General features: G+C 46.6%; 1 protein-coding gene across 2 annotated transcripts in view; it reads right to left on the reverse strand.

Moving 5' to 3' along the window:
• hmcn1 (hemicentin 1) overlaps positions 1–27,298 on the reverse strand; it is an 838,180-nt gene extending 810,882 nt beyond the window's left edge. For both annotated transcript variants that reach the window (XM_072511251.1, XM_072511250.1), the window contains exon 1: positions 26,709–27,298. In XM_072511251.1, coding sequence (XP_072367352.1) covers positions 26,709–26,988 — 280 coding nt within the window. In that variant the 5' untranslated portion in view covers positions 26,989–27,298. The remainder of the gene's footprint in view (positions 1–26,708) is intronic.
• Positions 27,299–27,529: the final 231 nt, after the last annotated feature.

Raw genomic sequence — 27,529 nt, forward strand, 5'->3', positions numbered from 1 at the left:
GTGGTGAATTTGGTGACAGGGGGTGCAATTGGGTGAGGTGGTGGCAATCCCACCACCTTCCCACCTCTGCCCTGGTTAAGTCCAGGACAGGAAGGCCTGTGGATGGAGTTCCCGCAGCACTGCCAATTGAGGCCCCCAAGTGGGCAATTAATGCCCACAGTGCCTCTTTCCACCACCGCTAGTAACATCCCCATGGCCTAGTGGTATACGTCAAAACTGCCAAGGACGATGCTCTGGGGTTCCAGGCTCTAATTCCACCACAGTGGATGGTAAAAATTGTTCTGCGGCAGGCATGGGCGAGCTAAAAACAAAATAACCCAACCCAGTGTACAGAACATTCTCATGTGGGGAGCATGACAAGCAAACTCTGGCAGGTTTGTTTGCAGGCTCCCCAGGGGTTGGAAGTCCCTCATTCAATACCAATCAGTGCCTCAATGAGAAACTCAAAATCGTAATAGAGGGGCTCCTGCCAATAGCCAACCCCCTGCCCATTACACCCAACTCCCACATGACTTCCTCATGCCATAGGATCCCCTCTTCCTGGGTTCCTCCTCAATCCAAGGTGCAGATGGGTGCAACCAGCTGTAGCCACTGTCTCCCTGGTAGCTGCAGAGTACAGAAGAGCTACCGGTCCTCAGCGGCGGAACTTCCGCCCTCAAAATCCTCGAACCTGGGGTCAGAGGAGAAGCCTGCCACTGGCCTGTGCCCGAGTGGCACAAGACATAGTGTGGTGAATGTATTCACCGGAATATGAACTGTCTGAATAATACTGTGACCTATGACCAGGAAATGATAATACGGTCTACTTCCAGGTACTGTACTGGAACCCCGGTAGGCTCCGCCTCTTGCTCCGCCCTCCCCGGGGCGATATATAGACCGGCCACCTGTGGACGGCACTCATTTGTACAGCAGACACTGGCTGGCAAGTTCCTGGATAATAAAGCCTCATGTTCACTTGTTCTCACAGTCTCTCAGTGAATTGATGGTATATCACATTGGTCTTCCGAAACAGATGACTCCGGGTTCTCGCTGGCTCTCATGCCAGCAGTTGGGATTCCACCACCTTATTGGAAAGTCACAAGATAATAGAAATGTTCTTTTATTCCCAAACAGATTGAGGTTTATTCAAAAATGAATGCATTGATTCTTTCTAAGGAATCTGAAAACATAGTCCCCATATAATGTGGATATTGACATATTATTTGGTGCATTTTCCAACATTTTGGAGTAGACTTTTTATCTGGATGATTGTCAATTATGGCACTCTGCACAGTACGACAAGAATATGCAGCAGGATTCTCCGCAATCGGCACAATAGCCCGACGCCACCGTCAAAATGGCGTGAACCATTCCGGCGTCGGGCCGACCGGAAGTAGCGAAATTCTCCGCCAAAGGCCCCCCGACCAGTGTGGTGTGAACCCCGCCCCAAAACCGGCGCTGGAGTATGGCAGCCAGTGGCAGGGTGGGATTCGCCCCCCTTCCCCCGGGGACTCTCGACCCGGCAGGGGGTTCGGAGAATCCCACCCATGGTCTTTCAGACCAGTCTCTGCATCACGGCCTCTCTTGCTCTGATTCTGCATCAGTCTTCATTCCCTTCTGTGTTTCGGCCATGAACTCTTCTTCTTCTTTATGGCTGTAGATCCCTACTCCTCTGCATACTGCACCCTCACTCCCAACAGTACCCCTCTGTCTACCCTTACATCAACAACCCCACTACTTCTGCTTTGAACTTACTCAACATCCTTCCCTCTATATGACCCCAGTCATTTGCTGTACGGCAGGTGGTGAGGCCACAGGGCCTTTCACCTTTCCCCTCGAAAAGGCCGTGTTTTCAGAGTTCAACTTTCTTTCCCTGCCCTTTCTGTCACAGCTGCTGGAACGCAGTCTCTGGCCCACAGGTGCAAGGTGACATTTGTTAATCACCAATAAAATATAGGTGAGGTAATTAGCAAACTTCAATATTTAACCAGGGATTTATTTTCTTAAATTTAAGTAACATTACACAAAAAAAAAAGTCACGTTCGTTTCCTCCCGGACACCTATTTCACTCGCCTCTGAAAATCAGAGACAGCTATTGGGAGACAGAGCAACACAAATTCAACTCAATATTACAACAAGCCAAATTATTTATTCCATGACCTGGATTTTGGGGGGAAAAACAAAGCCTTGAAACAGAGAAGACAATCTAATGGGCCAATTTAACAATGGTTTGTGAAGTAACATATGCAATTGCCTTGTTAAAGCTATGTTAGAAATATTGCTTACTGAAAAAAAAACATAGCCACTGAAACATTTTCAGAAAGAAATTTCAGCATCTTGTGGGACTCTGTACAATCATGGATATGGTACACTCACCTAGAAAATAGCAGCTCGTGCATCTCTTTATCATTGGAAATGCTCATCAATGCGCCACCTACAGGAGCAACAGGAACTGTGCATGTTTTAATGTAGCACATGCCCCATGTACTATAATTAATATAAGCACATGGGTAATGGAGATTGGGTCGAGAATTTAGGAAAAGCAGATTAGCAGGCATTGGGAAACTCATCCAGGTGGAAAAGGCAGGAGTCGCAGGCAGATAGTTGTGAAGGAGAGGCAGACTGCAGGAGTGAGGAGAGGCCAGAGTGAGGGAAGTGGAAGGAAGGTCAGTCAGTACAAAAGGTGGGTGGCACAGTGCCAATATCCATTTCTTCATCCACATGGTGGGGAGATGAAGTAGGTGAAGAGGACCATCAGAAGATGAAAGAGAAGAAAGGGAATAGAAAAGGAAAACAATAGGAGGGACAGAAAGTGGAGAAGTGCGAAAAAAGAGTGGATAGGGAAGTAAAGGACTAATGTTTATGTTAATTAGACAATGATGATGTAAGCATGACTTCAGAGCAGATAACCAAGGGATTCCAAAGGAGGTCACAAAAGAATAAGGGGCAGGATTCTCTTAGCCCTGGGCCGGGCCAGAGAATCCCCGCATCAGGGTCACGCCGCCCCACGATTCTCCGCAGAGCCGAGAATCAGCGCCATTGGCGCTGGCGTGATGCCAGTCACGGGCCACTCTATGCAGCCAGCCCGCCGATTCTCCGGCCCAGATGGGCCGAGCGGCCGTAAGAAACAAAACCGAGTCCCGCCGTCGCAACTTACTCTGAGCCGGTGGGGCCTCGGCGTCAAAAGGTCGGGTAGTGGCCGGTGGGGGAGGGGTTCTGGACCCCAGGGGGGGTTTGGGGGGGGGGGGGGGGCTCCGATGTGGCCTGGCCCACGATTGGGGCCTGGCCCGCGATTGGGGCCCACCGATTGGCGGGCCGGCCTCTCTGGCTGAGGGTCTCCTTTCCTACGCGCCGGCCCCTGTAGCCCTGCGCCATGTTGTGTCGGCGCCACTGCGCATTATTGGCTGTAAATAAATACTTTTAGTAAAAACTTATACAGCGCAAGTCAGAGTTGCTCCTAATGCAAAACCAACATGGAGCATAGTTCAATGATCCAAACCATAGTGGCAGTGGAAACAGCAGTTTAAAATAACTTATGTCATGGATTTGAAAACCAGAAGAGAAAACGGAGGAACATTCCTAAAAGTAACAGCTCAGGAAACCAAGCGATGCAAGCACGGGAGTAGCTGCTTTTCCGCAGACTCTGGCACCACTTGCTTCTAATCTCATTTATTCAGATTGCCTGACATTTATCTACCTAATCCTGGAATGAATATTTGCTGTTATCCCAAAGTCTCAGTATTGGTAGGAGCATGCCAAAAAAGGTCAACAAATCAGTTAATAAAAATTGGGCAACCAGATTTAGCAGGAGCAGAGCTGCCCTTTCAACATGGCGGCCTGATCCTCAGGAGGTCTCTCGAGCCCGCGCTCTTCAGGATTCTCTTGGCATGGTTAAAATGACTGTTGACATTATCGGCGTGATTGGCCAAAGACTTGGTGTGTTGACCCAAAATCTGTTGTGCTCAAGAGGCAGAATTGCAAAGCACCATTATGAGGCTTGATGATATCCTGCTAGCAGAAATGCTGATTAACAGAAGCGAAGTTTAGGGAGGGGGGTAAACGAGTCTGGGGATTGCTGACGACAAAGGTTTCTTTGTGCAGACATTGGATGGAGGCGGTGTCAATGTCCATCTTGGGTGGGCCAGGCAGGCAGGTGAGCTATGGTACCTGGGGAGTCTATTAAGATCAAGTGATGGCTGATCTGGGGAGGTGTCGACCATACTGCTCTCATGGAATGAGAGGGGATTGAATGGACCAGTTAAACTATCTCGGATGTTCGCGGTTTGAAGGCAGACATGGGCTTTTTACAGGAGACTCATCGGAGGATTAGAGATTAAGCGAGGTGGAGGAAAGGATGGGGTGGGTGTTGCATTCCGGACTGGACACGAAAATGAGGGGACACACTATAAGGCCATAAGACTTAGGAGCAGATTTAGGCCACTCGGCCCATCGAGTCTGCTCCGCCATTCAATCATGGTTGATATTTTCTCATCCCGATTCTCCCCATAACCCCTGATCCCCTTATTAATCAAGAACCCATCTTATCTGTCTTAAAGACACTGTGATTTGGCCTCCACAGCCTTCTGCGGCAAAGATTTCCACAGATTCACCACCCTCTGGCTGAAGAAATTCCTTCTCATCTCGGTTTTAAAGGATCGTCCCTTTAGTCTGAGATGGTGTCCTCTGGTTCTAGTTTTTCCTACAAGTGGAAACATCCTCTCCACGTCCACTCTATCCAGGCCTCGCAGTAACTTGGAAGTTTCACTAAGATCCCCTCTCAAATAAGATTTGCGGTGATTCGGTGAAGTGGGGGATCCGGGGGAAAAATGCGTGATTGTGAGTGGAAGGTTGGAGTGGGTTCCTGTGGTGTGAGCAAATGTGTACGCTAACACTATCGGACCACATGGCACACTTTTGTGGATCGGTGCATGGAGAAGGGGCACCCAGCAGCCGCCGTGGAGGTTGGATGTGACAATATTGGCAGACAAGGTGGCATGTTTAGAGGATTGGTGTGGCTATAGGCACATGGTGAATTCAGTAGGAACAAGGAGGTTTCTCCCTCCATGTTCTTGGAGGCGTTAAGGTGGTAATCAGAGAGAGCTAATTTCGATAAAGGCGCATAGGGAGAAGGTGGGGAGGATGGAAAGTCAGAGGTCGGAGGAGGCCATTTTGGCAGTGGATCGGCAGTATTCAGCCACCTGAGGAGGAGTTGTAGGGGAAGCAGCTCCAGATGGAGTTTGAACATGGGGAGAAAGCCAGTCGGTTGTTGGCAAACCAGCTGAGACAGCTGGCCATTTTGAGGGAGATTGGGAAAATAAGACCCTGGGGCGGGGGTGGTCTCTGACCCAGGTAAAGTGGCCTTTTATCAGGGGTTGTACAGGTTGCTGGCAGGGGGGGGGGGGGGGGGGGGGAAAGAGGGTCTCAGACATTAAACAGTTCTTGAATGGTTTGGATTTCCTGGTAGTGGAGGAGGGGAACGGCAGAGGCTGGAGGAAGTGATGTGGTGCATTGGTTCAATGCAATCTGGGAAGGTTCAGGGCCCAGATGGATTTTAATTAAAAGTTTGCAACGGAGCTGGGACCGCATCTAATGGAAATGTGCAATGATCTGTAGCCCAGGGGGGAGCTACAACCCACATTGGCACAAGCTTCAATTTGGCTAATTTTGAAAAAGGATAAGGATCGTGAGTAGCGTAGATCTCATCGGCCCATCTCATCAATATATACTGATGCTAAGGTGCTGGCAACATGCTTAGGGTAAGTTTGCTGGGGGCGATGGCTTATGACCAGACAGGGTTTGTGAAGGGGAAATATTAAGAGGATATTGAATGTGGTGATGATGCCCTGACTGGTCAGGAAATGGAGGTAATAATCTCCATGGACTAGGAGGAAGCGTTTGACCGGCTTGAAATGGGAGTATAGGTATCGGGGCAGTTTTGGTTTGCTCAGAGGTTCATTCCCTGTTGTATAGGGCCCCCACAGCAGTGTTTACACTAATACAATAGGTATGGGGTATTGCCATTTGCAAAGGGGTACAAGGCAAGGATGCCCACTCTTCCAGTTACTTTTTGAGTTGGTAATTGAGCCAAGGGCATGGACAGAGTGAAGGGGAATAAGGGATGGGGGTACAGAACAGTGTCCCTACATGCGGATGACTTGTTAAATGTGACGGACCCGATCACCAGTATGAGCAGGATTATGGAGATGCAGAATAAGTTTTGCTCTTTATCAGGGTACAGATTAAACATGGGAAAGAGGGAGGCGTTTCTGGTGGGTTCCCAGGTACAAGTTAGTGGCCTGGGGAAGTTGCTGTTTTGGATGGTCAGGTTGAGTTTCCAGCATCTGGGAATACGGGCGACACATAGCAGTTACACAAGTTGTGTGGCCAACCTGGTAGAAGGGGTGAAGGAGGATTTAAGGGGGGCGGGGGGCATGTTCTCCCGTTTTTGTTGCCAGGGCGGGTTCAAACAGAGAAAATGACAATCCTTCTGAAATTTGTGTTTATTTTCCAGATTCTCCTACTCAAATCGTTTTTTGGGAGGATTAATAGGATGGTTTTGGCCTGTGGGGGCAGGATCCGGAGAGCCTTTTTGCAGAGGAACAGGCAATCAGGTGGGACGGGGGGGTGCGATGGCGAATTTGGTTATTATTGGGCAACAAACGTTGAGATTTGGAAATGGGTTGTGGAGGGAAGGTCGGTTTGGGGGTGGATGGAGGAAGCTCAATGCATAGGGACAGTGGAAGGCTCCACTTTTGATCCCGCTGGACAAATATTGTATACAAGTCTGGTAGTTATCAATTTAGGCAACATTTTAATCTGAAGGGAATGTTGTTGTAGGCACTGATATGTGGAAATCAGGCTTATTCCAGCTTGGATTCGACACACAGGAGGGGACAGAGATTTGTTTTTGGAGGGTAAATTTGCAGGGCTGGGGGGTTAGAAAGGTGTGATGAACGGTTACTGCCTTATCATCATGTAAGGTGATGTCCCCTTTAAGACCAGGCTTGGAACCCTGGGGACTCCGCCTTTGGCTCCGCCCATCTGGGAGCGATACATAAAGGCCTGCCTCATGGTCTGTATAGCAGTCAGCTCTCGTCCAAATCTGTAGTATAGTTATTAGCCTAATAAAGCCTTCTTTACTGTTTAATCTCTAAGCATCATTATTGAGGGTACCTCAAAAGATTTCAGCTGCCATGGGGAATGGGTTCCAGTACTTGCAAGTTATGAATTTTGTGAGGAATGAGCTGGCCATGTTTCCACCCCCTTTGTTGCTAGAAAAGACAGCTTCTGAGGAGGAGATAGGAAAGGGTAAGATCTTCAATATTTATGTGCAGTTGATAGAGAAGGAGGGGGCCTCGCTGGAGTGGGAGGAGAAAAAAAAAGGATGTGAAGTGAGCTTCATTCAATTTCAAGTGTTGCACAGAGCACATATGACAAAGGTCCGCATGAACGGATTCTTTCCAGAGGTGGAGGGCAGATGCAAGTGGTATTTAAGGGGCTGGTGAACCATACACACGTTCTGGTCTTGTCCAAAATTGGGAGTCCTTTTCAGGGGCAATGTTGGAGACTTTGGGGGTAAAGGTGGCTCCGGGAACATGGGTAGCAATATTGGATGACCCTGGGGTGCAGGAGGGGAGAGTGGCTGATAATTTGGCCTTTGCCACCCAGATAGCCTGGGGAAAGATTTTGCTAGGGTGGCAGGCTAAGGAGCTGTAAAAGGGAGATGTGGGTGTGACACCTGTCAGAATGTCTGCAATTGGAATAGATAAGGTTTGCCATTAGGGGATCGGAGGAGGGGTTCCACTTGAGGTGGAGGCAGTTCATCTTCTTCAAGAGTTGGTAACCATCAGTTGGGGGGGGGGGGGGGGTGCAGGTGTACTATGGATATAAAACAGGGCATTTAGTGCGGTATGGTAGGTGCATTGTTTATAATGAGAATTGTATGAATGTTTAATGTGTGTTGGGTTGTTTATCCAGTGAAAATATCCTGAATATAAATATGTAAAGAAGAGGCTTGATGATACGGAGGAGAGAATCATCACCCATGATTTCACTGGATAGAGAACCCCAAACCTAATCTGCCGCCGGTACAGCACCTCCTTGGCCTTGTTGAAACATGCCAGTCACTTCACCAACTCGGTTCCAATGCCCTGAAATTCGGACGCTATACCCCTCCCAATCGCAGGTTCGCTTCTCCCTTGCCCATTGCAGAATCTTATTGCTCTACAAATTTGTGGAGTCTCACGATCACCGCCCGTGGCGGCTCCCCAGCTCTAGGCTTCTGCCTCAGGTACCTATGCAATTGGTCCACTTCAGGCGCCTTATCTAGCACCCCTTCTGCCGCCAGCATCTTCGAGACGTGCCTCGTGGCACTCACACCTTCTGGCAGGCCCACTATTCGCAGGTTGTCTGAGGTATTCTCCTGCTCCTCCACCTTTGCCTTTAACGTTTCAGAGGTCTCCTAGGAGGCCCATCTCCGCCTCCACAGCCACCACACAATCGCTGTGGTCCGAGATCACTCCTTCAATCTCCCAAATCTGTGACCCTGCACCTCCAAACACTTCTCCACACGTTCCAAAGAACTCTTCATGGGTGCCACTGCTTCTTCGATGGCCTTTGCACGATCCTCCCGCATTTGTTTCCTCTATTAAAGCTGAATTCCAGCAGCAAAGGCCATCAAGTCAAGTTGAAGCTTTCCAGCTTGCATCAGCCCTTCCCCCGCCTGCATGTCTAAAGTGGTTGTTGCTGCAGCACAAATCTGTTCCAACTGGTCAGCCAAATCTCTTCCGGCTTTCTGCCAGGTCTGGGAACCAGCAGACATACCACTCCAGAGGTCTTGTTTGTGCTTTCAAACAGGGAGCTGCTGTGTGTGACCACTCACTCCAAAGTCACATGGAGGAGAGAATCAGGATGCTTCCTCTGCGGAGGCACAAATTCAATCCTTGGAAAACTGGTTGAGTCGCGTGGCAGACGTCCTGGAGGACATGGGAGAACCGAGGTCAGAGAAAGAATATCCCAATCTTCAGTCTACTGGAAGGTGTGGAATGCAAGACCCCTGCTAAGTTCTTAAGAGAACTTGCTGCCACATCAAGCTGGATACACATGCTGGGCATTTCAATTTAGAAAAGGCACATCGTATTCTTGAGGCCAGGGGATAAATAAAAAAAGGACTTGGCTATCAAGGTTGATGAGGAAACATGGGCTAACATATGGGACTATGCCGATAAAATTTCAGTTTGCAATAAGATAACAGAGACCTGGTTCAAGAGTCTACACCGTATACATATCACACCTAGTCTTAGACACAGGTTTATTCCTGCACTGATGGGCCAGTTAGTCAAGGACGACTACATACATTGTCGATGGGCCTTTATCAAGATTCACTCCGATCGGTCAAGTGTGATCAGGGAACTGGAGAGGAGTTGAGAGAAGAGAAGAGAATCCACCCATATTTCAGTTTCTGGGTCTCCCGGAGAGGAGATGAGATTCACAGATTCAAGGCCATATCCTGACCATTGCTGTTCGTAAGAATATCCTCTGCTCCTAGAATAGTGACAAATATCCCTTCATCCAAAACTGGCATAGGCCAATTCTGGAAAACATCCCCATGGAATTTGACCCCTGCTGTCCTCTCCAAATCAGACACGCTCCGTAAAGTATGGGCCCCCTAGAAAATTATAGACTCCACTTTGGTCGACTTGCTTTTGCTGGGTTGGTTTTCCATGAGTGAATTCATCTTCATTCAACTCTATTTAATCCATTTCAAGTTGTTAGTCTCAATTGCGACATACTGGAGTGAGTGACCTGTATTTTTATCCGTCTGTATTACTATGACCATGCCCTCTTTTCCCCACTCAGTGGTATCTTGTTGTTGGATTGATCCTGTATTTAAGTAAGCGGCTCTGGTTCCTCAGCTGGCCGGTTCTGAATCTGTACCGTTTTGCTTGTATTTATGCTGGCCATAATTGTTCGGTCTGTACCTGTTTTGCATCAATTTTTGTGGTTGTTTAAAAAAAAAAAAATGGGAAAACCCAACAAAAATATTGGAAGCTCAACTTTGCAACGAGGAATAAAGAGAGAAAGACATAGGTAGGAGGCAGAAAGTGAACAAGAGAAGATACCTGCTCGATTGAACAGTCACCACCCATTCTACTGCCCTTCAATAAAAACAGAGGGTCTACAGCAAAGGACCTATACGGGAGCTCTGGAGGCACCAATTTGGAAGGTACTGGACAGCTTTGGACATACAGGAGAACACAGATACTCCAGGTCAGTATCCTTCTGTATGCCATCAGGCCCATAGCAGGTCATGCCCTGGCGAGGCAAGGAGTCAATGAGGCCTCAGCATTGTACGGAGAGATTGGGGGGTTTTGTAGGTGTTGGATTTCTTTGCTGTTTAAAAAGGTTAAAATTATAAATGCTTCAAATAAAATATTTTCTGAAGCGTTGTATGGAGACGGGTTCTGAAGGATGTTGATAGCTATTCCAACCATCAGAAAAATCTGAAAATTGAGCAGATAAGATTCAACCAAAGAAGCCAGAAGCTTGAAAATAAAAATGAAACTACTATCCACGTAGTGCCAGAATATAAAAAAAAGATACAGTAAGAGACTGCCAAGCTTTAAGGTACAGTTTAGAGAAAACACTCATCTGCAATCGTATTTTTTATTTTATTTGTTCATGGGACATGGGTGTCGCAGCCGGTGCCAGCACTTATTGCCCATCCTTAATTGTTAAGAGTCAACCCATTGCTATGGGTTTGGATTCACATATAGACCAGACCAGGCAAGGCCGGCAGATTTCCTTCCCTAAAATGACATTAGTGAACCAGGTGGTTTTTTACGACAATCAACAACAGTTTCATATTCATCACTTGACTTATCATTCCAGATTTTTATTGAATTCAAGTTTCACCATCTGCAGAGGCAGGATTTGAACCTGGGACCCCACAGTACCATGGGTCTCTGGATTACTAGTCCAGCAACAATACCACTACATCACTGCCTCCCCTCCTTTAGGCAACAGTTGAGCTCTCCAGAGAAATAAAAATGCAGATATTATTAGAAGGAAAAAGTTATTTGAGTGCTACCATGATCGGGTTGACTTGACAGACTCTACACAAACACCTCAAGAGTCACTAGAGTTCAAGAACCAAGCACAGACCATACCCTTGACCAAAAGTACTGAAAGATAGGATCAGGAACAGGAAGAGTTGCAAGAGCATCAGATAAGCACAACTTGCAATATTAAGAGTTATGGGGAGATGGTGAGAATGTAAATAACCTAGAACAAAGAACAAAGAAAAGTGCAGCACAGGAAAAGGCCCTACGGCCCTGCAAGCCTGCGCTAACCATCTAACCAAAACCTTGACACATCCGGGTCCGTATCCCTCTATTCGCGTATTTGAATAATTTAAAAATATTTTGAGATTTCACTTTTTTTTTTTTAATATAAAGGGGGGGTGGCAGAAAGAGAAAGGAAAAGAGGTACATAATTAATTGTTATGTTACTTAGACATTTGTGATGTAACCATATCAGAGCAGATAGCCACAGAACAGTGTGTAAAGGCAGTAATGCCTTTTACCGGCAATCTTGGTTGGAAATAGTTTGAGAAAAAAACAAACAAAAAAAAAAAACTTTATATAGCCCACGTCCAAGTGATTCAGTGCAAGAGGAACCTTGTTGAACTGGAAACAAAAATTACACAAGACAATTCCAACCAGGAGTGGCTAATCTTCCTCTAGTAAGAGGGGGAAAGTGCACGGAACCAGAAACTAAATTAAGGTCCATGTGAGCGGAGTGATTTTTGTTGCACATGTGGGCATTGTTGATTAATAGGTGCTTGATTCATGGTTTCATTTGGATTGGAATGAACTACAGCGTATTAGGACAGAATAGGCTTCTCGAAGGTCAGGTCAAATTTCAGATTAGCTGGGGTGGGAATAAGGGGAAAGGGATGTTGGTGGTGTAGGAGGATGATGGGACAAAGTTATTTTTCTTCTCAACGAGGATGGTCAAGTCTGTCTTATAGCAGAGGTGATATGATGAGCATGTAAGAAAAAGTTAATGAAATTGATTTCTGTTCCATGGGAGGGGGTTCTTCTGCAAGAGAAGGTTTGTGTATGGATTGCAGTTTAATATGGTGAGAAAAGGGGTTGGTAGCAATGGTTTAGCTCAGTTGTGGGGAGTGTCTTTGTACATTTGACTGGTTAGTGAAGCTGTACTGATTCTTCTTAGCGAAGAGCAGGTGAGAGTAGAGATTTGGCAGAAATGCTCAATGGCGAGGTATCTAGACAGAGCTTCTGATGGTTGATGTTGCAATTTCCATTGCAGCGCAAGCAGAAGCCATGCAACATCAGTACTGCAGCAGAAGCTCAAACCGCTGCCAACATGTCTGTGGATCAGTGTGCAATAGGACTTGGCAGGATGGCACAGCAGTCCAGCGGGAGTGGCAGTGGGTTCATAAGAGCATGCACCAGATGTCCTCGCTCTCAGGAAGTCAGCATTAATTTCCCACTCCACCAGTGTCCCTGCCCATGCAGTGATGGTGCAGTCAGCAGCCAAAGATGTTTCAGGTATTCCTAAGGCCATAATGCAGTGTCCTCCACTGAAAGACCCAGCAACCATGCAGAAGCCACTGGGCTAACACCACAGAGGCGGTAGGACAGGCAAAGGCAGGAAGACAGCCACCAACAGAATAGACGGGAGTGATTATTCACTTTTGTATGTAATAAAGCATGATTTTATGTGATGAAATTGGATTCCAAGTGGGCACTGTGGTGGCCACTGTCAAAAGAAAGGTGGAGAACTATTGGTGAATGGGGATGAAGTTACTGGTATCAGTCAGATGAATTCACCAGCTAGAAATGTTGTCTCCTCCTTTCCTCCTCACCAACGGCTCACTGAACAGCTGTTCCCCAAGGATGGTGGGGTTGTATGCCTTGCAGGAGACCACCATAAATGTTGACAGCCTTCCTCCGGAGGGGTCCAGGCAGCAGGAACACACATCAGTATGTCAACAGACTGTTCAATCACATTTTTGTGACAGCAGAATATATACTATACACATGTGCATGGGTCCAGCAGCATAGGTATTATCCAGGTGGTCAGAGGATCGACTTTTGTCACCAAGAAGCCACCTTTTGGTTTGCCATGATGGTGCAAATGGAATTCACACAATGGACTACATTGACCCATGTGATCCTGCATGCTTCACTGCTTATGCTCACACATCAGCTGAACAGGTGACAATGTGAATCCCTTTAGGTTCCAACATTTGTGGGGGCACAGTGGCAAGCACTGTTGTCTATGGTGCTGAGGACCCAGGTTCGATCCCAGCCTACTGCCCGTGTACAGTTTGCACATTCTCCCAGTGTCTGTGTGGGTTTCACCCCCACAACCCAAAAGATGTGCAGGTTAGGTGGATTGGCCATGTTAAATTGCCCCTGAATTGGAAAAAATAATTGGGTGAGATAAGTTTTTTAATTTTTTTTTTTAAAGTTCCAACATTGGGCAGAGTTCACATGCAGTGGACCCAAAGCAATGGAGGGTACAATCCATGGCACTCTCCACCAGGAGTAAGCCTGCAATCCTAGCAAAACCATGTGCATTTATTCCACCTGATGCGTTCATTGAATGGAGAACAACCATGAAAACATGATAATGGACAATATTGCAAGTTCAACTCTGGCTTGGGAGAAGCCAAACTTACACATTCATCACCTTGTTGGCCACCAGCCATGGTGACCCTTGCCTTGCTCAGAGGTTGCAGCAGGTGGCTGATTTCAGTGAGAAGTGCAGACATTTCTCATATTCTTCCTCAAGTATAGATGGCAGAATTTCTCCCCAAACACCCCTCCTCCTTCCAGCATTTTCAAACTCTGCATGTTCATTATGTAAGTCATGTTGAATTCCAGGGAGAATGCCTACTGGCTACACATGTCTGGTAGCAACTGGTAAAACTGCTCCAAACATCTGCCACACCATTCCTGGTGGATTTTCCAATTTAAAACAATTACACCCTCTCTGCTGCTGAATGCATGTTCAACTGTGTAAAGTTAGGAGAGATATTTAGATGAAGCATGGAGCTCCAAAATAGTACATCACTGGCATTAGAGCAGCACTGCAAGTTGACTTGATCCATCTGCTCTATTTAACTCTACATGCAATTTACATGCACCAATACACCTTCACTTATCTGACAATCACCATATTCCACCCCAAGTGCATGCATACCATGGACAGCATTTGGGAACAGTCTTACAACACCTGGTTAAAGTCCAACAGGTTTATTTGGAATCACTAACTTTTGGAGCGTCGTGCCCCGAAAGCTAGTGATTCCAAATAAACCTGTTGGACTTTAACCTGGTGTTAGACTTACTGTGCCCACCCCAGTCCAACGCCAGCATCTCCACATCATAGCATTTTGGAACTCACTCAAGGTTGCAAACAACGGGTGCAACCATTGCCAATTTCTCACCCATTACATCTTTATTTACACATTTTACATTAATGTCATTGGGAATTCATGTATTAAGTAGATTTTATTTATTATTGGTTGGAAACAAATGCCTTCCCAGAGTACTAAGTCCTCACTTTGAGCGAAGTATGTATAATCATTATCGTACTGTACCGTAAAGGACAAATTGCCTCACCACTTAGTGATTTAACAAGAAAATGCCTGTTGCCTTCAGTTACTAAATTAATCATTTCCATGCACAGAAACAGCTTTTACATACATCTTTACTTATTGTAAACAACTTATTGTAGACAAGGTTGCTAGCTCACCACATTGATATGCTCAGGAAATGATTCAGCAACATTGGGGTCTCTTGAGAAACTAGGGCTGAACTCAGCTAAAGTACGCAGACATCTAGGCATGAATATTGGAATGTTTTCCTGCTCACACACTGCTACTAATTTAAATTTAAAATGGTAGTATTCCAGCACGTGGGCCAACAAAGTGCCCATCTACTTCTGTCACTGCAAATGAATGGGCTATCTGTCTACGTCTGGAGCGTTTTAGTTATTTTAATCATACACAAGACTGGATATACAAAGCACTTCATATTTCAGCCTTGAAGAAACTGTACTAGTTTGCCAGACATTCCCAAGCTGCTATACGCAGCCCCTCCAATCAGGCAGTCCTATGATCTTGAAGTATCAGACATTAGCTCTGCATTGTACAATTAGAGCCAGTCCCAATTAGCTGTACATTATATGCTGTTTACAAAATCATCAGGAGTTTGTTTTGGCTCCATCACAATATGTGCAATACATGTCATATTAAAATGTTTAGAAGAAAGGGTTATTTTCTGTAGGATCATCTACAATTCTGTACAATGTGCAAATAGAATGGATGGGAGCAAAAATTCAAATGCTAATATGTATTGAAGACCTTTGTGTTCTCACTCTCCCACTCCATGAACTCACCAGATACTAACCTACACAGATAGTAAAAATTGAGCAAAAACTTTGAAAAAGATGACTCAAAACATGAATGTATGATAGTGTCACAAGTGCAGCATGAAGCAGGTTCTTTTAAAAATATATATATTTTATTACAAACATGTATCAAAACAGGTTACAGCGAACAAACACCCCGGGAAACAAGCTTCCCAACAATCAACTATACAGTCTGTACAGATTTTTCCCCTTTTTCACCACCCCCCCCCCCCGCCCCACGACAGACAGCCCCTCAAACACGGTCACAAACATGCCCCAGCTTTCACAAACCACCCTGCAGAGCCCCTTAATACATACTTTATCTTCTCTAATCACAGGAAGTCGTACAGGTCACCCAACCATGCTGCTGCCCCCAGTGGCGATGCCAACCACCACTCCAGTAAAATTTGCCGCCGTGCAATCAGAGGGGCAAAGGCCATGACATCGGCCTCCTCCTCCATTATCCTGGCTAAAACCGCGAACACTCCCGCCCAGAATCTTCCCAATTTTTCGCAACCACAAAACATGCGCGCGTGATTCGCTGGCCCCCCAAACACCCTCATCTGCTACCCCCTGAAAGAACCCACTCATTGTCGCCCGAGTCATATGCAACCTGTGCACCACTTTAAACTGTATCAGGCTCATCCTTGCACATGAGGAGGTCCCGTTTAACCTACGCAGTGCCTCACTCCATGCTCCCCAATTGATCTCCCCTCCCAACTCCGCTTCCCATTTCTCTTTGATCTTCACCACCCACTCGCCTCCCTGCTCCCCCAGCCACTTGTATATATCCCCAATTCTTCCCTCCCCTTCCACATCCAGGAGCAGCAGTCGCTCCAGCAGGGTGTATCCCAGCAACCTAGGGAACCCCCTCCAGACCTTTCGCGCAAAGTCCCTAACCTGCAGATACCTGAAATCACTCCCCCTCGGCAGCTCTACCCTCTCCCTTAGCTCCTCCAGACTGCCGAACCCTTCCTCCAAATACAGATCCCTCACCTTGACCATCCCCACTTCCCTCCGCCTCCTGCATACACTATACATCCACTCCGGCTCAAACCCATGATTCTCACAAGCAACGTGAGCACCGACATTCCTTCCATCCTAAAATGCCTCCCTAACGGATTCCATATCTTAACTGTGGACTGCACCACCGGGCTCCTTGAATACCTACTCTGAGCCACTGGCAACGCTGCTGTCACCATAGCCCTCAAACTAGACCCTTTACAAGATTCCTTCTCCATCCTCACCCACTCTACCCCTTCTCCTTCCCACCACCACCGCACCTTGTCCACATTCACTGCCCAATAATAATGAAGCAAGTTCGGCAACACCAACCTCCCTACTGCCTCTGTAGCAGGGTCCTCCCCACCCTCGGCACTTCCCCGCCCAAAGAGTCAGAAATGATAGTGTCCACTTTCTGAAGAAAGGCCTTTGGTATAAAGACGGGGAGAACTTGAAAGTTCGAGAATCTCGGCAGAATATTCACTTTCATCACTTGGACCCTCCCTGCCAACGTTAAGTGCAGTGTATCCCACCTCTTAAGATCCTCCCTGGCCTCCTCCACCAGCTTCGTTAAGTTCCACTTGTGGAGCCCCGTTCATTCCCTCGCTACCAGAATCCTCAAATACCTAAACCTATCCCTCGCTATGAAGCAGGTTCATCCGCAGTATTTAACAATTTGTGCACAGGTTTGCGGCAAATAAAAAAATGTAAATTTTCCTCCAGTTTTTCCAGGAGAAAATGGATATTTTTTTAAAAATTCTATTCATAGGATGTCGGTGTCACAAGCAAAGCCAACATTCATTGCCCATCACCAACTGCCCTTAAGAAGATAGTGATACATCCAGTGATTTACTTTCCTCGGCGTAAATTAGAAACAATTGCTTGTCACACAATTTCAGAGAGCAGTTAGGGGTCAAAAATATTGCAGTGGAAGGAAGGCAGGTCTTCCCCTCCACAGGGGGCAGGAGAGAAATGAACACTCCTCCTTTACCCAAACTCAAAACACAACTGAAAATGTTTGGGGCTTTGTTCGCATATCCAACAGTCCCTTGAAGAGCTGCACTCATTTTCCCCTCTTCCTGAAATCAAATAGTCATTCTCCTCCTGTGCACCACTGTGCCGACAGTCATCTCCCTCCCCTACTTCACTATGGCACCTTTCATCCCTGCCCCACACCAACGTTCACAGCTTCTACTGGATAGCTCTGGAGGAAACTCTCATGAATGGTAATTACTAATCTTGCAATATTATTGCAAAAATTCTGCACAAAGCAAGATTCAATCCCAGCTGGATAGGACACTGCTGATTGACAGGCAGATATTGATTCAAAAATACTGACTACCTGTGGAAGGATTGAGAAACTGTTGTGATGACAAGTCTAAATACAGCAAATTGCAAAGGGACATGGGTAGATTAAGTGAATGGACAGAACTATGGCAGATGGGCAAGTGGGAAGGCATTTACTTTGTATCTAAGAAAGGCAATCAGAGTGGCGAGAGATTAGAAGCTGCGCACGAGCAAAGTGATTTTGGTGTCCAGGTACAAATATCTCCAAAAGCTAGTTCACAGATTCAAAAGTAATCAAAAAGTTCCCAAAGGGGCTAGAATTCAAAAGATGAGGAAGACATGCTTCAGTTGTACCCAGTCAATCCCTATTTGAGGCACTGGATTCACTTTTGGACACAACTTCAGAAAGATACAACGACCTGGGAAAGGTGCAATTGAGATTCATCAGGGAAAAAAAAAAAAAAAAAAAACAGGTTTTAAGTAGTTAAATTATTCTGAGATTGATTGCATACTTAAGACGTCCGGTGGCGGCCAAGGTGTGAGTGGTCGCACACAAGGCAGCTCCTGCTTGAAGGTGCAGTAAAGAGCTCTTTTTTACCCGAAATTGGGTGCAACTTCGACAGAAAAGTGTAGCTGAAGGTCAGAGGAGAAATTTCGCCCGGGAGTGGTATGTGGCATTGGAGGCGGAGCTCTTAGAAAACCTTTGCAAGCCGTTGAGAACAAAGGTGGAGGAGCAGGAATATAGGTCGAGAAGGCAGAGTCTGCAGATAGTGGGCCTGCTTGAAGGAGTGGAAGGTGCGAGTGTCACGAGGTACGTTTCGACAATACTGATGGGGGTATTGGATAAGGCTCCAGAGGTGGACAGAGCGCACAGGTCTCTGAGGCAGAAGCCTAAAGCAGGGGAGCCGCCGTGGGCAGTGATCGCGAGGCACCACAAGTTCATGAAGGAGGAGAAGATTCTACATTGGGCCAAGGAAAAGCGCAACTGCAAATGGGAGGGGAACAACGTCTCAATACACCAGGACTTGGAGCGGAGCTGGCAAAAATGGTGTGCAGGGTTTAACATGGCCAAGGCTGTGCTGCATCAACAGCAGATCACGTTTGGGGTGCTCAATCCAGCAAAGCTATGGGTGACTTATGAAGGCCGGGAATACAACTTTGAGACCCAAGAAGCAGCCAATGACTTTATCCAGGAGCATAAACTTGAGAGAACTGAACAATTTTGGGAGACGGAGAACTGAACAGTTTTGGGATACAGGATGCTGGCACTTTGAAATAATTGAGAACATGGGTAGAGTGGGGTTGGGATTCTTTTCCTCCGACATGGAAGGTTTTTTCTTCTTTTTACTGTTGGGTCAACAAAGGGTAGCAGTGATTAAAAGTTTGTAAGGGGACAGCTACCCCCAACCCACTCCTGCTGCATTTTTTCTTTTTGTTCTTCTTTTGCAGTGGGGGGGGGGGGGGGGGGGGGTCCCCTGTGGTTCGAGATGAGTCTTTGTTTGGGTGGGGGAGGGGTCGGTTAGCAGGAAGCCTTCTTCACAGAACAGAGAGGCGAGGGGGGGGGGGGGGGTTCAGCAGGAGGAGCCTTTGGGCAGGAGTTGTCATGCTGGCAGTTAATACTGGTGAAGTGAGGTGGGGGGGGGGGGGGGGGGAGAAGACCGAGAGGTGGCCGTGGGGGTGAGGTTTGAGAAGAAACATGGTGAGGGGGTGGAGAAAGGGGGCCATATGGATGGGCCAGGTACAGGGTGAAATTAGAAGGGGCGCCGGTGGTGTTGGTGAATGTGTATGCACCGAATTAGGACAATGTAGGTTTTATGAGTGGGTTGCTGGCAGTAATCCCAGACTTGGCCACGCACCAGTTGATTATGGGAGGAGATTTTAATTGTGTCCTAGAGCCGAGGTTAGATAGGTCAAGCATGAATGCAAAGGAACTGGGCGGGTTTATGGAAATCATGGGTATGGTGGACCAGTGGCACTTCATGAACCCAGGAAGAAGGGAGTATCCCTTTTTTTCACATGTGTATAGGGTGCATTCAAGAATCAACTATTTGTGGTGAGCCTGGAGGTTTTGGTTGGAGTGGAGGGGGCAGAGTATGCAGGGATAGTAATCTCAAATCAGGAGCTGTACAGGACAGACCGGGGGGGGGGGGGGGGGGGGGGGGGGGGGGCGGTATTATAGGATCATATCATTGTTAAATACGGATATGAAAGCACTGGCTAAGTTGGTGGTGGGAAGGTTGCGTCCTGGGGGTGGTTGTGGAGGACCAAACAGGCTTCGTACAGTGCCAGAAGCTTTGTAGTAATAGAAGGTGGCTGTTAAACGGGATCATGATCTTGGTGAGAGCCCAGTTGTCGGATGTAGTGGTGTCCATGGATACAGAGAAGGCATTCGACAGGGTGGAGTGGCAGTATCTGTTTGAGATCCTGGGAAGGTTCGGGTTTTGGCCAAAGTGTGTGACATGGGTGCGCCTGTTATATGTAGTACCGAGGGCAAGTGTGCGCACCAATGACAGGGGATCACGGAATTTTGAATTGCACAGGAAAACAAGGCAGGGGTGCCAGCTGTCGCCACAGATGTTTGCACTAGCGATAGAGCCTCTGGCAATGGCTCTTAGGGGGTCGGCAGAGTGGCGAGGGGGTCAGCAGAGTGGCGAGGGAACAAAGGGTCTATCAGCTGTCAGTATACGTGGATGACCTACTATTGTATGTTTCAGACCAGCTGGAAAGCATGGAGAGGATCATGGGCCTGTTGGGGAAGTTTGGGGCATTCTCGGGATATGCTAAATGTAGGGAAAAGCAAAGTGTTCCCGGTGAATGAGTTGGGTCGGTGAGCCAATCCGGGGCAGTGTGGGGGGGATGCTATTTAAAGTGGCCAAAGACGGGTTTAGATACCTGGGAATTCAGGTAGCGATGGAATGGGCGATGCAACATAAATGGAATTTAACAAAATTGGTGGAGGAGGTTACGGAGGATTTGAAGAGGTGGGACATGGGTGCACTTGACAGGGAGGGTCCAAGTGGTGAAGATGAACATTCTGCCGAGGTTCCTGATCTTTGTACCGAAGGCCTTCTTTTGAAAACCGGACATGATTATTTCAGACTTTTATGGGCAGGGAAGGTGCCTAGGGTTAAGAGGACCCTGCTACAGAGACGAGGCAGAAGGGAGGGTTGGTGTTGCCGACCCTGCTACATTATTATTGGGAGATGAACGTGGAGAAGGTGAGGCGATGGTGGGAAGGAGAGGGGGCAGAATGGGTTAGGATTGAGGAAGAATTCTGTCAGGGGTCCAGCCTGAGAGCTGTGGTGATAGGGCATTGCCAATGGCATCAAGGAAACACTCAAAAGAGCCCTGTAGTGCAGTCCACAGTGTGAAGGTCTGAAACCAGCTGAGGGGTGTCGGTGTTAACGCTGATGTGGAAGGGGAGAGCAGGATCGGAGACATGTATGGGTGGCTGGGAGAGCAGGGGGTGAAGATTAAGGAGAGGTGGGAGGGGAGATAAATGAGGCAAAAGAATGGTAAATATGATCTCCCCGTGCACAAGGATGAGCCTGATACAGTTCAAGGTGGTACACATGATTCAGCATGAATGAGTGGGTTTTTCCAGGGAGTGACAATGTGAGAAGTGTGAGCGGGGACCAGCGAATCATGTTCTGGGCTGTGAAAAGGGGGGGGAGATTTTGAGCGGGAGTGTTTGTAGCGCTATCAAGGATAGTGGGGGTGGAGGTCGAGCCGGACCCATTGGTGGCGATATTCAGGATATCAGAGAAGCCGACTGTGAATAGGTGGGGAGATTTTGGGCGGGGTGGGAGTGTTCGCAGTGCTAACAAGGATTGTGGAGGATGAGCCAGACCCATTGGTGGCGATATTCGGGATATCGGAGAAGCCGGAGCTGATGGAGGGGAGGAGGACCGATGTTGTGGCCTTCACCTCGGATTGCCTGGCGATGAATTTTGCTGGAGTGGCTCGGTTGTAAAAGATTAAGTACGAATTAAGGGGTTCAGTTTAAGGGAAGGGCTTTGAGGCAAGGTGGGGGACGTTCGTGGCCTTGTTTGAGGAGTGGCACGTCGCTGGGGGGGTGGGGCATGAGAAAAGGGAAAAATTTGTACAAACTGTACAGTTGTGTTGGGAAGTCTGTCCCGAATTGTTTATGTTTTGTAACCTTTTATATACACGTTTAGAAAATATATTTTTAAAACTTTTTTTGAAACTGGAGGAATCTAATCATTGTAGTTGAACTAATAAAAGAAAGTTATTGATACAGAAAAAATATTTCTTCTGCTGGATGAAGTCCTGAACAAAACGGTTCTGATCTCAATGAAATCAAGAAGTATTTTATATAATAATCTTTAGGGCAGCACGGTGGCGCAGTGGTCAACACAGCTGCCTCATGGCGCAGAGGTCCCAGGTTCGATCCCGGCTCTGGGTTTCTGTCCGTGTGGAGTTTGCACACTCTCGGTGTTTGCATGGGTTTCACCCCCACACCCAAAGATGTGCAAGGTATGGGGAATTGTCCACACTAAATTGCCCCTTCGTTGAACAAAATGAATTGGGTACACTAAATTTATTTAAAAATATACTAATTTGTTTTGTACTGTTAACTATGCCAAAAACACCTCAATAAAATTGTTTATTAAAAAAAAATACCAATCTTTGTCACAAGTAGGCTTACATTAACATTGCAATGAAGTTACTGTGAAAAACCCCTAGTCGCCACATTCCGGCACCTGTTCAGGTCCACGGAGGGTGAATTCAGAATGTCCAAATTACCTAACAGCACGTCTCCGGAGGAAACCCACGCAGACCCAGGGAGAACATGGCTTGGGTCACAGACAGTGACCCAAGCCGGGAATCGAATCTGGGACCCTGGCGCAGTGACGCAACATTGCTAGCCACTGTGCTACCGTACCGCCTTTTAGCACACAAAGGTTAATGAAAAACTGGAATCTGCTCCAAGAGATTGCTACTGTTGGGTCAGTTCAAATTTGTAAAATTGAAATTTTTTATCCATCATCATCATCTTAGAGCATCAAGGGAAGGAGTTGAGCAACAAATCAGCTGATTGAATCATGGAACAGATAAGAGGAGCTGCATGGCCTTCTCCTGTCGTTGTAAATTCTGCGACATAAATATCTGAACGCAACTGTCTGATTTGCCTTCCCTCAAATCAAGTTAATGTTTGCAAAGCAAATGGACAAATTTGAAAACTGTTTTTCCTACTCACCCTCCTCACCCATGTTGCACTGAAAGCTGACCCAATATTAAAGCAATGAGACCCAGGGAGATAAAATCAACATAATTGGATATCACTGTAGATACAAAAGAGTACATGTGCAAATCATTGCCTTCAGTTCTACTGATGTTGACAGTGTGTGCGAACAGACACGCATTTCAATGTCGAGGTTCATGGTTAGTGTTAATTTCAATTTACATGGAATCCAATTCTCGGAAGCTGCACAGGTTTACCTTTAGAAGGATATATGGTTGAATTGTCTTTGGACATTGGCTCTGTTCCCGAACCAAAACGTATAACCTTCGACCAGTTATTGAAAACACTTCCACCAGTTACACTGTTCATTCACAGTTTGAACAGAAATCTGTCCACTGGAACAGTATTTAGTCACCACAGAGTGCCTATTTCTGGAGTACTTCTCAATTCCGAAAAAAGTGCAGCAGCCTGTAATCCTTAATTTTTATTTATTTTTTTTAAATCAGAGATTTAGATGTTAAACATTGCAGACACTGTTATTTGCTAAGTTCCGCACATTAATAATACAGCTCATGATCCAAGAGATTCTAAAAAGAGTGTTTTGATTTTTTAATACACAGGTATTACTATAAGGTCTGTTTTTGTCTACTTTCCATTTGAAATGAGCCTTTCAACATTTCTCATGTGAACCTTGCATTCCTGTGAATCTTCTCGGCATCCTTTCTGGTACATCTATACCATCTTATAACTTGGGTGACCAGAATATGACTTATACCACCTAGAAGGGCCAGAAGATGCACTCCAACATCAATGCCCGCAAGTTCCCCTCCAAGGCATACACCATCACCATTCCTTCACTGTCGCAAGTCAAAATCCTGGAACTCTATTCCTAGCAACATTGTGGGGGTGCATCTATGAAACGCAACTCACCATAGTCCGTTAGTCATAAAACTGCTCTCCCTTTTGAGAACATGCCGAAGGATGTCGATTTAACCTGAGGGTCACCACACCTCAGGCAAGGGGAGAGGGAAGGCAGGGCCTTCATAACTAATCTCAATCGGTACAGGAATTGAACTTGCGCTGCTGACATCGCTCCACATCACAAACTAGCCAACTGAGCTAACCGATCCCCAGGGGGTGTACCTACATCACATGGACTGCAGTGGTTCAAGAAAGCAGCTCATCACCACCCTCTCAAGGCCAATTCTGGATGGACAAGAAATGCTGGCCTCACGGCATTTTGTATTCCAAATGCAACTTTTAAATAAAGGAGTTACAGTGCTTACAATGTGCATTTAAGTGATGGAACAGATTCCTGGAAGGAGTTACAAGGCTGCAAGCTAATCAAATTGCCCAGGGCATAATGGTTAACAGTAGGAATGTAATCCAGAACTCATATCAAAACTAAAACAAACAATGTGAAGTAGTATCTTCGGAGGTAAATATACCAGCTGAGGACTTAAATGATTTATTGCACCACTACATTTTTAAACTGAGAGTTATCCCATTCTGGTAAATTGATTTATCATTTTCCTGGGGGGAGAAGTATTGCTCTGGTGGCTGTGTTAATGACATTGTAAATGTATTCAAGAGGAATTCCAAAGCCACAACGTGGCATCATATACCAACCAAAATGATGTTTCAATTTCATCGGTAGAAGTGGCATCAAGTCAGGGAATTGTGGACAGAGCCCGAACACCACTGGACGGGACCAGACAAAAATGGGAGGACGAACTGGGGACAGAGATAGGATGGGGACTCTGGAGCAAAGCACTGAGCAGGGTGAGCTCCACCTCCTCCTGCTCAAGACAGCCTAATGCAGCTCAAAGTGGTGCACAGAGCACCCGAATGAGCAGGTTCTTCCCGGAGGTGGAAGTCAAATGTGAACGGTGCCAGAGGGACCCGGCCAACCACACCCACATGTTTTGGGCTAGCCCCAAGCTTGCTGGGTTCTGGACAACCTTCTCCAAGGCAATGTCCAAAGTTGTGGGGGTGAGGGTGAAGCCATGCCCAATAGTGGCAATCTTTGGGGTATCAGAGCAGCCAGAGCTACAAATGGGAAACGGGGCCAATGCCCTTGCTTTCGCCTCCCTAATCGCACGCCGGAGAATCCTGCTCGGCTGGCGATCGGCAGCACCACCCACAGCTGCAGACTGGCTCGCTGGCCTCTCAGAATTTCTCCACCTGGAGAAGATTAAGTATGCCATCAGAGGGTCAGAGGAAGGCTTCCTGGATACTGGGGGGCAGTTCGTCGGCCTGTTCCAGGCCAGCAACGAGGAGTAAGCCAGGGGAAAAAAAAAAAAAAGATTAAGAAGCAAAAGGACTGTGCAACCCGGGGGGGGAAATGGAGAACCCACAAGAGAAGAGGAAGGGTGCTGAAACCAATGGGGGGGGGGGGGGGGGGCAGATATCATAGACCGATCCAGAGGGCAGCAAAATGTACGTACAGTTAGTCAAATGAAGGACAAAACAAACCCCTCTGTAAAATAAAGCAAATTAGCGCGGGCAAGAAAAATGTAATGTATATAAGTAACAACTGTTTATAAATGAGAAATGCCAATAAAATGATTTAAAAAAAAAAAGTCAGGGAATTGTTTTACTCGTATCCGCAAGGAAAGTTAGTATTGCTTCCAACATGTTTAGGAAACAATTGTATCAAAGACTCTCAAGACAGTAACAATCATTGGCTTCACGTGGTGCAGAGAAAGGGATGGTGATTTTCTCTCAAAACTTTGAATATATACATACAAGTTACTGTTGTTGGCTTCCCACTAATATTGGCATGGCCAATTCACCCAACCTGTACATCTGTAGACTGTGGAAGGAAACTCACGCAGACACGGAGAACATACAGTTCTCCACACAGTCACCAGATGTTGGAATTGAACCTGGGTCCTTGGCGCTGTGATGCAGCAGTGCTAACCACTGTGCCACCATGTCGCCTGTTAAAAAGGATAACATACTGTGGGTCATACTTGTTTAACAGTTTTCCAGTCATTTATTGGCACATCTACGGTCATAAAACAAGCTCTCCAATGCATGGAGATTTGCTATGTGAATATACATGAACATGCTCTTATAAAATGGGTTAAGATTCCTCTATGTAGCTGAGACGATGATCCTTTTTCCTCTCATTAAAAAAAAAGACCCACTACCTCAATTAAAGGATTTGAGAATGTGATTTCTCAGCAGGTTAAAAATAAACAGACATTCTCCTGCTTTTTGTTCAAAGTAGGATGCATATTTTCAGCCAGGACCTCGATACTAAATCTCTGCCAATTATAATATTTCCGAGTGGACAGGGAATTGCATGGATCACATTTCCTCTGCGGCTGACCAGTTCTATGCAGTGCTCATCACGTACTCCTGATTTTACCCTGTCGAGATGTTCCATTTAATTTGTCCCAGTGTCGGTGTTCTGTCACTGTGCCCCGAACTCTTGACGTTCAGGAAAGCCACGCTAAGACGAATAGGGACAGTCTCAAAATAGGTTAGTCCCAGTAAAAATGCAAGCAATCAAGTGGAACTGGTTCTGTCCTCAGAAAAGAACGGGTCCTTCCTTGTTCACTTTTTTGCAAAGAAAATGACAAGATGTTTTATCTTCAGCCGGCCAAACGTCGGGAAAAGAGTTCCCAATTCGTGCCACATTGAAAACAGCTGACAATGCAAAACAAGTTAATAACAACGTGGACATGTCTCAAACAAGGGCCGTGCGAAGAACCGAAACAAAAAAGGAAGTGTGCCCACAAAAAAAAAACGATTAGACAATGAAAAAGGTTCGGGGTCTTACCTGGGTCGTGGAAGGGCACAAGGGCAAAGTTATGGAGGGGCTTCTTGGGTCGACTTAGGGATGTTTCTAAAATCTTTGAGGCTCCTTCAATAACTTGAACTAAATCATCATACATGGAGCCGGTCACATCAAACACAAAGGCTAGGGTCGAGGCTCCCTCCGGGATGTCCTCCGCCTTCCCCACGCTCGCAGGAGCATCTTGAGCTGCTGACTGTGAAGGCAGTACCAAGCACACTGTGCAGATTTTAAACAACCATTTAAAGTTCATTGGCACAGTCATTTTAAATAAGGACAGTACAACTTTAAAATAAAAGACACCCCCTTCAAAAGTTAGAAGGCGTCTGAAGCTAAACGATGCATTTAAAGAAAAAAAAAAGTTTTGCAACAACTTTGATCTGAGAATCACTTATAAAACTTGTATCTCGTCTGGTTCTGGTCTCCAAAGGCAGACAGAGATTAGTCGAAGCTGCAGATAGCCGGATCTCCCCCTTTCCCTCGATTCCGTTTCTCTGCTGTACAGTTACGCTGCCTAATGTCCTCTGAAGCAGCCAGCAGCCTAGCTGTTGGAGGATTTGTCCTCAGACTACAGCTTCGCCGCTTTGGTCAGCCTCCTTTCCTCAAGCAGGCAAGATGATACCCTGGAGAGTGCTGTGTGCCGATTGGAGCACATTGCTCTGGAGTCATTAGGATTTTTAGGGGCCCCCTTTGGGGCGAGTGTTAAGTTTAAAGGTCAGCCCTCAGTACTTTTGACTCCAGGGATCAATGGAAAATGCACGGCGAGCTCAGCACTTTTTAACGTTTCTTTTTCTCTAAAGCGAGTT

Source organism: Scyliorhinus torazame, chromosome 7 (assembly GCF_047496885.1).
Source record: "Scyliorhinus torazame isolate Kashiwa2021f chromosome 7, sScyTor2.1, whole genome shotgun sequence".
Classification (NCBI taxonomy): Eukaryota; Metazoa; Chordata; class Chondrichthyes; order Carcharhiniformes; family Scyliorhinidae; genus Scyliorhinus; species Scyliorhinus torazame.